The sequence below is a fragment of the Euprymna scolopes genome, chromosome 5 (genome assembly GCF_053919585.1).
Source record: "Euprymna scolopes isolate OS-2025 chromosome 5, ASM5391958v1, whole genome shotgun sequence".
Taxonomy (NCBI): domain Eukaryota; kingdom Metazoa; phylum Mollusca; class Cephalopoda; order Sepiida; family Sepiolidae; genus Euprymna; species Euprymna scolopes.
This window is the reverse complement of record NC_136486.1, coordinates 38417251-38430232: the sequence shown is the minus strand read 5'-3', so window position 1 is coordinate 38430232 and position 12982 is coordinate 38417251. Positions and strand designations below refer to the sequence as shown.

General features: G+C 29.4%; 1 protein-coding gene across 5 annotated transcripts in view; it reads right to left on the bottom strand.

The window, feature by feature from the left end:
- Positions 1-12982, bottom strand: part of LOC145276782 (transcriptional activator Myb-like) — a 133778-nt gene that overhangs the window by 51864 nt on the left and 68932 nt on the right. For all 5 annotated transcript variants that reach the window (XM_080128061.1, XM_080128065.1, XM_080128066.1 and 2 more), the window contains exons 3-6: positions 9647-9799; positions 5556-5659; positions 4634-4762; positions 3525-3690 (exon numbers count right to left, since the gene is read on the bottom strand). In XM_080128061.1, the coding sequence (XP_079984187.1) occupies positions 3525-3690; positions 4634-4762; positions 5556-5659; positions 9647-9799 (552 nt within the window). The remainder of the gene's footprint in view (positions 1-3524; positions 3691-4633; positions 4763-5555; positions 5660-9646; positions 9800-12982) is intronic.

Genomic DNA, 12982 nt, shown 5'->3' with positions numbered 1-12982 from the left:
AAGTATTTAAAATGGCAGTGAGCTAACTTCAAATCGTAAGCTAAGAAAATTAAAAACATTTTGATTGTTGTTAAAGAAACAGAACTACTATTTAAACAAGCCAAGCAAGCAAGACCCTCCCCCCACCCCCACCTAGAGTGAAAACATTTACTTTCACCATGATTAATGCTTGTGCAAAATTTAAAAAAAAATAGGAGTAATTATTGAGAAAAGTGCAAACAAATGACCAGACAAACAATTTTAGGACAATTTTACCCCTACAATGGCACCTAGGAAGACAATCAGAGTTATCCCGGAAAATCTGTTCTGGCAAAAATTTACTTTCACCATGATTAATGTTTGTGCAGAATTAAGAAAAAAAAAAAAAAAAAATCCAAGGTGTTGTTATTGAAAAAGTAAGAGTGAATTACTAGGTCCAATCCTTCCTTTATCAGAGGACCAATAATATCATGAATTTTATATTTCTTAAAAGAAGTATAAATTATGAAACTAATATAGCATATAACTGAACACAACCTTTGTATTAAACACAAAAAATGAGCCAACTTATTTTCTGAGAAGGGATGAATAACAACTGGTAAATTAGGAGTCAAGTGCAGCATCTGTTTTGATACTATACTTCATCTTTTCTATCCTTTGTCAGTAAAAAGAGAGAGAGAGAGAGAGAGAGAGAGAGAGAGAGACAGACAGAATAAAGACAGACAACTGGCTACCTGCCTCAAGCAATTTCATAACTTTTTTTTCAAGGCAGCTTAAAAACTAGTTTGAGAGAAAAAAAAAATAAAATCTACTTTATTGTCACTATTTCAACACATCTGTTTTTAAACACATTAAGTGTGACCTTTTTATACTGCATAAAAATAATATATTTATTATAAATTAAATTAATATATTTATTATAAATATTTATAACTAGCGGTTCCTACTTGGCATTACCCAAGAGTTAACTTAATGCTGTTATAATTAATGAGAAATAGCAAGTAAATTTAAAGCCAGAAAATTAGAAATTTCACTAACCTCACACAGAGGGGGGGGAAGGGGAGAGAGAAAGAGAATAAATACAGACAATTGAATGGCTGACTTGTTTTCCCAAGAAATTGACATGCATTCCAGTGAATATAATTTAATTATATTTTGTAAATAAATTATTTTGTCTAAACATAAATTATATTTCATCAAGTAATTAATTACGACCAGTAAAACATTTTCTGTAAACGGAATATTTTTTCCAAATAGTATTTTAAGGTAATTCAGTGAAATGGCTTGTTTGATAAGAAAATAAAATGCATTATAGTGAATCAAAAGTAAATTATTTTACATTTCAAAATTTTTAAGATGAGGATTGATTATCTGTAATATTCGGATTCTCCAGGCTACTATTCTCATTTTGAGTGTTATTAACACAATGTTTCGATCGATGCAACTTCTGACCATCTTCAGGTGTATTTTGTCAAACTTGAGAATCTTTCTATTTAACTTTGGAATTTATATGGCGTCCTTTATTTAATCCATGGGGTAGCATACTCTCATTCCGTCAGCCATGACTGGATAAAAGTCCTAAGTAATTTACAACTGTATTTTAACCTGTAGCATCATGAATAAAGTACTTTGCAAAAATCAGTTGTAAAGTTACACTCTACTGAAATTTGAAGGTTTAATCCTCAGTGCAGACAGCACTCAAAATACAATTGCAAATTATTAGGATTTTTAACCAGTCATGGCTAAGCATGCTACCTCCATGGATTAAATAAACAGCTTTGTGCGAAATTCAGTGCAGATTCCAAAGTTTGACAATATATTTGAACAAAATCGATTATATCGACCGAAATGTGAAAATAGTTTTAAAAAATGTTATGGTAGGTAAGTAGGAAGGATCAAACCCGGAGTCATGAGTAAAAGTAGGAAAATAAAGTGTGAAAAAAAAACAAAAAAAAAAAAAACAAAAAAAAAACATCTGCAACGTTAACAGTTCGGCCACCAAGAAAAGTCCATTCCAGTTGTTTAGGAAAAAAAAAAAAAAAAAAAAAAAAAAATGACTACAGTAGGTCGGCGCGAACGTGAAAATATAATGTGAATTGTCCAGCACGCTAACCACTATGCCACAGAGCACTGCAGCTTAGTTTAGTGATTTTAAATAACTTCACATGAAAGAACTACGAAGCCAAACCGGTGTTCTCTTCTCAACTGTTCCTTGTGAACGATCCCCAAACGGTGTTAAGTGGTGGCAGGGGGAGGAGGAATTTATACGAGAGAAAATATTTTACCACTTCCATTGATCTTAACCGATTTTGGCCGTGACTTCTCAGCAGAAAAAGTATAGAAATCTAAGATTATCGAGGAATTTGAGAAATAATAAGCCTATAACACACCTCAGATATTGTTCTGCCGCTTGTGCATATTATATTTGCATGAAATATCTTGATTTTTAATCCTATTAAGGTCAAAATCAGACGGGGAAAAAATGAGTTCATTTTATTTATAAAGAGATTAAATGAAATTAAAAAAAAATTATTTTTTCTAAATAGAAATTTTATTTAAAAAAATAATTTATTGAAATAGCCGATTTGTTTTATAAAAAAACTGAGATGCATTAAAGTGGAATAAATAAATAATTATGTAAGTGTTCGGTTTAACTAAAAAACAATAAAAAAGAAAAAATAAAGTTAGATTCAACCAGCGATCTTTCAATTACCAAATATCTGCATTCCTAACGCGCCTGTGAAAACCATAAATTCAATAGCTGATAAACATAATAGTCACTCTTATTAGTATGCAAGTTTATAAGCAGAAGCACTGCAGCTGTAATTAAATATCTTCAATGCGTATTCTAAGAAAAGTGGACACCATGTAATCAAATAATTATAAATGGCGAGAATGATGGAATGTGTATTTTAAATGCTATACCCATCAATAGTTGCTCCACTTTATATATTTACAATGAAAATGTTGATATTTGCTTAGATTCTTAGTTCAAATACTTTTACAAATATTTTATTATAGCAAAACTGAGTTCTTGTCCAGAATTCTCCCTATATTAAAAAGCAAAAATAAAGAAAAATCTGTATAATGTATGTACCTGTGACATTGCAAAAATTATGTAAATTAATCAAGTAGTCTTATTTTTATAAAGAAAATAGGTTTTAAGTGATTAATTGGAATTCATAGATATTATAACAAAAATCTTGCAAGTTTGAATTATTGTTTAGTTTTTTCCCTTTGCTCCTTGGGATTGTTTTCAAAATGGCGAGCAAGACAGTCGCTCCTCAGATACTAGTAAAATTTGATTTTCTTATTTAAAAATAAAACTACTTGAACAATTTACGCGATTTTTTAAATATGTTTTCGTTTCATCATGGATACATACATTATATAGATCATTCTGTTTTAATATAGGATTAATTCTGGACAAAAATCCAAAACTGAATTTTAACATTCCAGTTAATTTCATCTCCCCGTAAGAAATTTTTTTTTTGTTTTCTGAAAATCTAAGCAAAACAAGTTTTTAAAAAAGTCAGAATACTCACTTGGTTCTTAAATAGTCTCACAGGATGTAAATTTGAAATATTATCAGAAGTGCTTGGTGTGTATGGGTGCGAGTATACAGGTAAATTAGTGTTTTTTTGGTCGTCCATGGATTCATATTTCTTTTTCATGGTAGAGTTCCAATGGTTTTTTATAGCATTGTCTGTTCTAAAAAAAAAAAAAAAAAGAAAATATGGTGAAAGTATTTAAAAAGTTAACATTATACAATCCTATTACAGGCATGATAAAGGTAAATAAATGGCTCACAAAAAATAATTCATAGACAGTTGTTTCTGAGAAGAACATTCTTCTTTTTGATTTCTTCATTGACAGCCAGCACTTCAAGCCATACAAAGCATCAGTAAAAGTTTGAAATATCAAGATGTTATACAAATTGATACTTTTTGTTACAGATATCAATATATCTATCATATAATCGTTAAGTATGACACAGAATCAAGAAACCTATGAACTGCCAGTTTCAAAGGAGTCATATTATGGAGAAATCTGAAGGTGGACTTAATTAGCATCAAATTATTACAGACCTTGGGATTCCACTTTCCACTGTGAAGTGAGTGATTATCTACCAGATCAGGCTGTCTGAAGATATTGGCTTCCTAACCTAAGATGCCCCCCCCCCACATTGTTTTTTTTCTTTCCACTTGCAAAATTCCATGTACTGCAATGTCAAAAACAACAAGTATTCTCTACAAAACAACCAAACCAAACATCATTAATTAAATACTTAAATAAATGGTTTAATGGTTTTATATTTTACTTAAATTTACTAAATTCCATAATCAAATAAATAATTTTTTATTAAAAAATTTTTTTTTTTACATGTTAATTGTATATACTCTCACCAGCTGATTAGTTGATTTGTTAATTTCCAAAACTTTTAATTATTTTCTTATCTATTTGATTTGTGTCTCACATTGATTGCTTTAACTAGCTAATTCAAAATTGTTCTCTCTTAACACACAATCTTGTTAAACCAATTACAGCTTTGTATCTCTCAATCTTCTTCACTCTTGAAAATTATAAGAAATGTTGACCCTCCAAAAGATTTTAGAAAATCAAACCGTAAGTTGGAATAAATCAAATTATTTACCTTCCAGGCAGATTTTTTGCAATTTCTGCCCAACGATTCCCATAGGTTTTGTGTAAATGATATATAAGCAGATCTTCTTCCTCGGTCCATGCACTTTTCTTGATTGACGGGTTCAGATGATTGTGCCATCTGGCAAAGAAAGTGAAAAACTTTAAATTAATTATGAAAAGAAAAACATTTTAAATTAAAAAAAAAAAAAAAGGTTTTATTAAAATAACTACCAAAAAGGATTATGGTAAAATACAAGTAGCATCAAGAATATATATATATATATATATTTTTTTTCTTTTTTTTTTTTTAATTTTAATACATAGCTGGAGCAATATATATTCAAGTTATGTATTTTTTATAAGCTTGATTTAATTTCTTTGTCAACATTTCCTCTAAATATATACCAATTTACAAGGATAGGTGCTAATTTATAATAAGGTACATACAAAACATGGCAGATCAAAATAAAATAGGAAAACATTGATAAACTAACTTATCACAGGAAAATATAAATGTCACCCAAAAATTATAGAAAAATTATCAAGTAGAATTTTAATAAAAAATAAAATTATTTTACTATTTGAACTGTATAAACTCAAAATGACATTTGCATCCAGCTAGCTTGTCATAGATTATCTCCCTTTTAATATAAAGACAATATACATGTTTGTTGTTGAAGTTTGTGGCGCCTGAGTAGTAAAATTAATTGTACTTGTTTATTAAAATTCTACTTAATTTTCCATAAATTTTAGTGTACAATAATATTTTTAACTGATAAGTATACCCATAAATTTTCCTATTTTTTTTATTTTGATCTGGCATATTTTGTACATACCTTAATTTAAATAAGCACCTAAGAATCTTTTAGTCAAGATTTATTTCCAATGAAGTTAAAGAAAATCAAAAGAAAAAAAAAAAAAAAAAAATGTACCTTTCTCTGCATTGCTTCCCAGTTCTTCCTTTTAACTGCTTTGAAATTTGTGTCCATCGTTTAGGCCCATATTCCCGGACCAAAAGGAGAACTTTTTCATCCTCCTGAATAAAAGTTGAAATAAAATTTCAGCAATAAATATAAATAATATAAATTTTCTTTTAATATTTTGCTTTTTAAATTGCTTAAATTTTTTAAATAATCCCTTACAGTTTGTCATCATCTTTTCCACTTTGTATTTAATACTTGAAATGTGAAAAAAATTAATGTTGTTTAAATCTTTTTTCTAAGGAGATTATTTTATCTCTTTATCTCTTTTTAGCTTATTGATTTGCTGTATAATCTTTTGATATCTTTACTTTGGTGTTCATCTTGTATTTAAATAATATTTATAATTACCTGATATACTCCACATAAACATTTATGAGTAGAGTATATTTGCCTCTTTAACCCTGATTTACTGTATAATATTTTGATATCTTCATTATGGTATTGATTACATATTTAAGCAGTCTATTTGATGCCTAATCTCTGCGCTGATAAGACTTTATTCAAATATTTTTTTTTGTTTATATTGTATTGATTGGACTATTGTTCTCATCTTGAGAAAAAAAGAAAAAAGTTACTTTTCCAAACAACCACCAACATGCCTGAAGAGGGTCGAAGGACAATCCGACCAAAACGTTGCACAAATAACACTCAAGATGAGAACAATAGTCCAATCAATACAAGTAATATAAACAATCAGCCCTCATCTTAAAAAATTCAAAACTTTAATTTTTTTTGTATTGTCTTGGAAACAATTGTAAACCGATTGGTCCTTGGTGCCAAAATAAATTTTTTCCATAAATAATTTTACCATTTGCTGTATTTTATATAATATATATATATATATATATATATAAAAGCTGATCCATTGCAGTCTATATGAAGGTTAGAACAAAATAGTAAATATAAGTTTAAGTGAAAAGTTACAATTCAAAGAAAAAGTTCACTTATATACAATGTTGTGGATTCAGAAGTTTTAAAAGGAGTCAAAGTCTGGCTCGTAAGAATGCTATAAGTCAAGTGTCAGATTTTTTTTTTAATCTCCAAAGAATCAACAGGGTTTGAATATTGAAAAACATTAAAATAAGTCAGAGTCAGATATTTTAGAATACTAGGAATCAGTCAGATTTTATATCATATGACTCCACAATCCTAGTTACATGTACAAATGTGATTTAAGAGCTAAGTTTAATGATGTAATAGTTCAATTGTAAAGATACTTATGAAATAATCAAGACATGGAAATATGTCCTTGGTATTTTGATTAAGAATAAAGTGAAATATCTGTTCACCCTCCCCATCTGCACATTTTTGAGTGGCTTTGTGCCTAATTTATTGTTAATTATTGTTATTTTTTTTTATATTTCTGCAAATAAATATTACATGTAGTATCTTTTTTGGTGCTAAACTTAGTATATTCTGTCTTCGGTCAGTGAAAGAGAAGTTCTTTTAGACTGAGGCAATTTTTACTTTTGTTTCAACTCAGCATGCTCCTTTTGGGGAGCTGGGAGTTCCCCATCTTAAAAATCGACCTTGTGTCTAACTTTGCCCTTGTGGAGAGGCAAGACATGGAAAATTTAAAAAAAAATGAAGGAGTAATGAACGAATAAATCTTTGTTGATGAAAAAATGAGAAATTAATGAAAAAAATATTGAAATTATCTTCTTGATATATTTTTCTTTTTCAATTTTTTTATCATTTTGTTCAAGCTGGGGATGGAGCATCCTACCAGATGCCAAACATTCACCTGTTATCTCATACATTTTAAGAGATTGTTTTAAGATTCTAACTGTTCTTTTAAGTGCATGTGTTTGAATCTCTCTTGTACTTGGTTCATGGAGTATATTTGCCAGGTAGTTTTTAAAATTCTGTGTGTTTACATGTATAAATACATTGGACAGTATGACAATTGTAGTTTCATTTTCATGCTTCCATTAGTTTATAATTTGGCTGTGCTTTTTGTCATTTTCTTGTATGACAATGATGATTATGATGAATTATTCTATGACACATTGAGTTATGTCAATATTAAAATAAGGAGTTGGTCAATTTGTGATTCAAACATTTTTAAGGAGTTTCAAATACAATCTATGATTTATTTATTGCATTTTTGACACTGATCATGTTGACAGATTTTATGAAAGTTTTATGAAGAATAAGATATTGAATCTTTGTTCTGCTCTAATTCTTTAAACATCTTTAAGCATTTTTTTTGGTGTGTGTGTGGAGGGGGGATCAAGCAAAGGTGTTATACAACAAAAACACAATTGGCAAAATAATCAAGTGTTAAAATTAAAAATAACTAAAATCAACTAACCCTGAACGTTTTTGATACATTATTTTTGTTGTGAAAAAAAAAAAATATATATATATATATATATATATATATATATATATATATATCTGTATTTAAATTATAGCATACCTTACTTTAAAAGAACATTAAAAACGGGAAGATTAATTTTTTAAAAATTGTATCAACTAAAGCACTGTTAAAAATAAAAATTATTAGTGTAATTTAAGTGTAGAATACTTTTTAACTTTTAAATTAACGCTACTAGATTTTCTGCTGGAGTAAAGTTCTGCTGCCATACGTAGGGCCTTTCTGCAGTCACGGTGACCTTAAATAAAAGCATACCCAAAAGAAGGTCATCAAAATTGGATGGAACTTGATCTTCATAAAATGTAGGACTGTAAGCTAATCATTCTTCTATGCAACTAGTCCTAGTATAAATCCTTCTCATTTGATAAGAATCAGGGCATATGCTCCTTGACTGGAGTCTATTGGTTTCGCAGTGAATAGTAGATACTTACAATTCTTATATAATTGGCAAAGACCTGTGTTCAGCACTTTCTTCATAGTTGCCATTCTGACACCCTTCTTTCTCTCCAAAATCTGCATTGACTTATCTTGCTTTTCAGCTTCTCATTGAATTTTGGGCACAACAGAATATGTCTAGACTCTAAATTAGCAGAAAATAGTGTTAGGCCAAAATAGCCCCCAGATATAATATACTTCCTGGTACTTCCAGTTTTGGTTAAAAATAAAAGTTTACGATACACAAAAGGTATTCCAACAGTTTCTAGTATTTGTTCTTTAATTATTATTTCTGAAGAATTGGTATTTTAAATATTTTCTTTTTTTTTTTTCATTTTTATTTATTAGAAAAATATTAAATGAAATTGAGTTTATTTTGGAAATAGATTTTTTTAGACATTTTTTTTTTTACAATAATTACGTACCAAGATGGTTTGAAACGATAATAGAAATCTTTCTTTAATAAAAATATTTAATGACATTGTAAATTATAAAAATATTTTAAAAGTTGCATTCATTTAGGAAATATAAGATGTTTTTTTTAAATTATAAAAATAATAAGTAATTTTTTAACAACCATAATACTGGCGTATTGCACATATCATATACACAAAATAATCTCTTATTCTTCGATGCCGAAGAAACTCCTGCAATTAACTATTGAAATTACATATGAAACTTGATTATTACATCAATTTTATTAAATATTTTTTAATTAAAACCATTTTCATAATTATAAGCATATATATATATATATATATATATATATATATATATATATATATAAAATAAGAAGTTTTCTAAAATAGAAATTATTCACATATTCACTTTTAGTAAAAAAAACCCTTTTTTTTTTTTTAACCAAAACTGGAAGTAATTATATCCACAAGCTATTTTAGCTTAACATTGTTTCCTACTGATTTTTGAGTCGAGACTTGTTACGTTATACCAAATTTTGTTGTACAAACAGTCAGAAAGTCTGTTGCCTGTTATGATCTTTCTAGTTAGTCACTGCTTTCAAATCTTTGTCACAATTTTCCAATTCACATATTCAAAAACATTTCCAAATTTTTTAATCTGGCACGAATTGTCATGGTCTCCAGTTCTCAAACCCAAGCTATCCATGCTAATACTATTAATTAGTTCAAATGGTTTTGAAATGAAAGAATATAAAAAATTCTAAAATTTATCCCAAAAACCATGTACAAAAGAAAATTATACAAACCTCCTTGGTCCATGGCCCTTTGACTAGTTCTGGATTCAACACTTTAAGCCATCGATGCTGGCACTGGACATAAGTACGATCAGGAAAATAGCCAGCAACCATTTTCCAATCCTCCGTTCCATATTGAGCAACAATATCTCGCAGGAAGTCATCCTAAAATCAAATCAAAAAGACAAATTAGTGAAATGGAAATGAAAGTTAGTTTTAAACAGCCAATCAAATCCGTTTGAACAATTTAATGCCAAAACACAGAAACTTAATGTAACAGATCCATTACATATGATTAATTGAATACAATTTTTATAAAAAAAACAAACTTTTGTTAGTATATAAATAACTGCAATAAGATTTGAACCAGGTGTAGCTAATTCCAGTTTGTAATTGTATGGACCAACGAAATCCCCCTCCTCCCATTTCTTGAGACTTTGATTCTGATGCATATGCTATAGTAATGAAATTCTAGGCTAAACTAAGTTGTTAATACTTAGATTTTTCTTCTTTTCAAATAATTGATTTCAGGATAAATAATTCAATTAATTAAAAGCATACCCGTTTCAAAACTAATAAAATTAATTCTCTGACCAGAACAGTTTTGTACTATTTTATGTCCTCGTATGAAGATTAAAAGTCAATTTATTTACAAACAAGCAGAGAGCTTCGTATAAGGCTAATTAAGTAGCAGGTGAAATCATTTTATGACAGTACTCTATCCAAGGAGCGATGCTTAGGGTCATTAAAAAAATAAAGCCTATTTTTCTTTTAACTAAAAAAAAGTTAAAGAACTACAAAAACGGGAGTAGTACCATTAAACAAGAAACTTTTTTGTGCTCTAAAATTTATTTTTCTACATAGTCACCACCATTCTCAATGTACTTTTGATAGAAATTCAACGACACATCTCTGCTTCTGATGCACATCCATGACTGGTTGCTTTCTTAGAGCCTCACACAGTCATTATCTGCAACAAAGAGATAAAACTTTCAGGTCAAGCAAGCACAAGTTCAGTTATCATAACGCAATTTGCAATCTCCTCTGATCCATTTCGAGGGAATATAAAATAGGAGGCATTACATTTAGAACGCCCCCCTGTATATATAACATATGGTCATGGTCACAGTTGCAGTATTCAGACCCGGGTTGGTTAAGCTGGCTCTTTCCAACAAGTTCACCATATCACAAACAGTGGCTGACTAGGCATGACGATTCAAGGCTGCTTCCATTATGAGTGCAAGCCATTTGCGATTTCAGCGACAGAGCCACAAAGAATCAGTTCAACATTCTTTTCAGTGTCCTGAATCCAGTTTTAAGTTGACCATTGCGAAACTTCTTCCAGCCTGGTGGTGGAACTTGATCCATGATCTCACAAATGAAGTCACGTGGGTGTCGCTGAAGGACATGGCTGAACCAACAAAGGCATCTGGTAAGGAGAGATTCTATATATGCACACAATTAATAAAGAGGTATTCAAATTCTTAAATTATTTTGGGAGGAAGTGGGTTACGGTTTAAATTGACCGATAATCTCTATCTCTACTTATATATAAAAAAGAACTCTCTCTGTCTGTCTGTCTGTCTGTGTCTCTGTGTGTGTGTGTGTGTGTGTGTGTGTAAAAGTTTGTTTTCTATGGACTAAGAAGCAGTTGGAATGATTTTCTTTTTTTTTTTTTTTTTTTTTTTTTTAATTTCACACAAATATACTTTGAGTGTCCTTAGATAGGTTTTGTATCAGAATACCTCCGTAATAAATAAATGAATAAAAAGCAAGAACAGTCTGATTTTGACCAAATTTAACACCCTTAAACAGTCTAACATCACAAATGCATTTGAGAAGTTTTATCACAGCACAAGCAGAAAGGCTCAGCATATAAAATTAACAGTAGATTCTTTAATAAAATAGGGGCACGTTCGAAATGAATGTTTCTGTTTAGAGTACAACTGACCCATTATACTTGATTTTTACATTTTAAAATTTAATTCAAACCATTATATAAAAAATAATTTTATAAAATCAACAGTAGGTTCTCTACAGTGCAATGTAGACTACAATGTATTGTGGACTAAGTCTCTGTGAGGAGCCACACACAAAACTTCCACTCGGTGCACTGTGGTGGGTCCTTGATTAGAGAAGACAATCAATCCATAATATTGACAAATGAGTGATTTCACCCTTTGACACGTGTGTGTGTGTGTGTGTGTATGTGTGTGTGTGCAAAATGGTCTCTAACAAACTCCCCTGTCAATTTTTGGTCTACAAACTTGAAACTTCATATACAAGGGATTTAGATCTGTGGAACAAATTTAATTTGGTCTTTAGCTGGTAAAAATAGCTGCTAAGGAGTGAAAATTGAAAAATTTTTGGAACTTGGCAGTAAAGTAGACTTGAAGTGCTCATCTACGCATGTACAAATATACATTTATATGTTAAAATTGGTTAAATTTTAATCTTTTTATCCATCTGATGTAAGCTCAAATGGTAACAACTAAGGCTAGAGTGCTAAATATTTTGGTTTCAATTCTAGCTGATAACACAAAAATCTTTTTTTTTTAAACTTTTGAAATCAATAGTATATATTGGGTACAATATAATAATCAGTAGAAAGTTGGCTCTATAATAATATGAAATCTGCATAAATTAAACTATATATTTAAGCATATTTTATTACCAGGCAACGCTGAGCAGTCTGATAGTATTTAATAAAATGTTCATCATTAATCCGTTAAAATTTTTTTTTGTTATCCATAACATTGAAAAAATTCTATTATGACATAAAATAGAAACACAAGATTTCACTTTTTTTTTTAATGTCATTTTGTTAATGCACGAATGTAATGAACCGTCATTGTCTAAGTTTGATAGATGGATACAATGTTGTAGGTGTTGTTAGCAGAAATTAAAGATGTTTTACTGTTCCATTGGAATCTTCGCAGAAGTAAAGCAGTGCAGGGTGCCATAGTCCTTGAAAACTTTGGATTTTGTAAGAAAATGATTTCTGCAGTCCCTAGGGCAAGAACCTCATCTAAACAAAAATTCTCTTTGTTTTTATTCAAGTATCTAGTTTGACATTTTGCTGGATAAGAGTGTTTATTTTTTGTGGTGGAATCCATTTTTATTGTAAAATATCTGATAACTTGTGAGACTGTTTTACCTTTTACTATTTAACTTTTACTTTCTAAAATTTATTTCAATATGAATTTTATATAAATTTAGACGAATGATCGCCAACTTAATCTCACATACACAAACTAGTTGCTTCTTCCAATACCTGAACTTTCAGTAAAAAGAACTATTTTTGAATAGAAACTGAGTGAACAAAAGAATTCTTTACGATTTTGATCC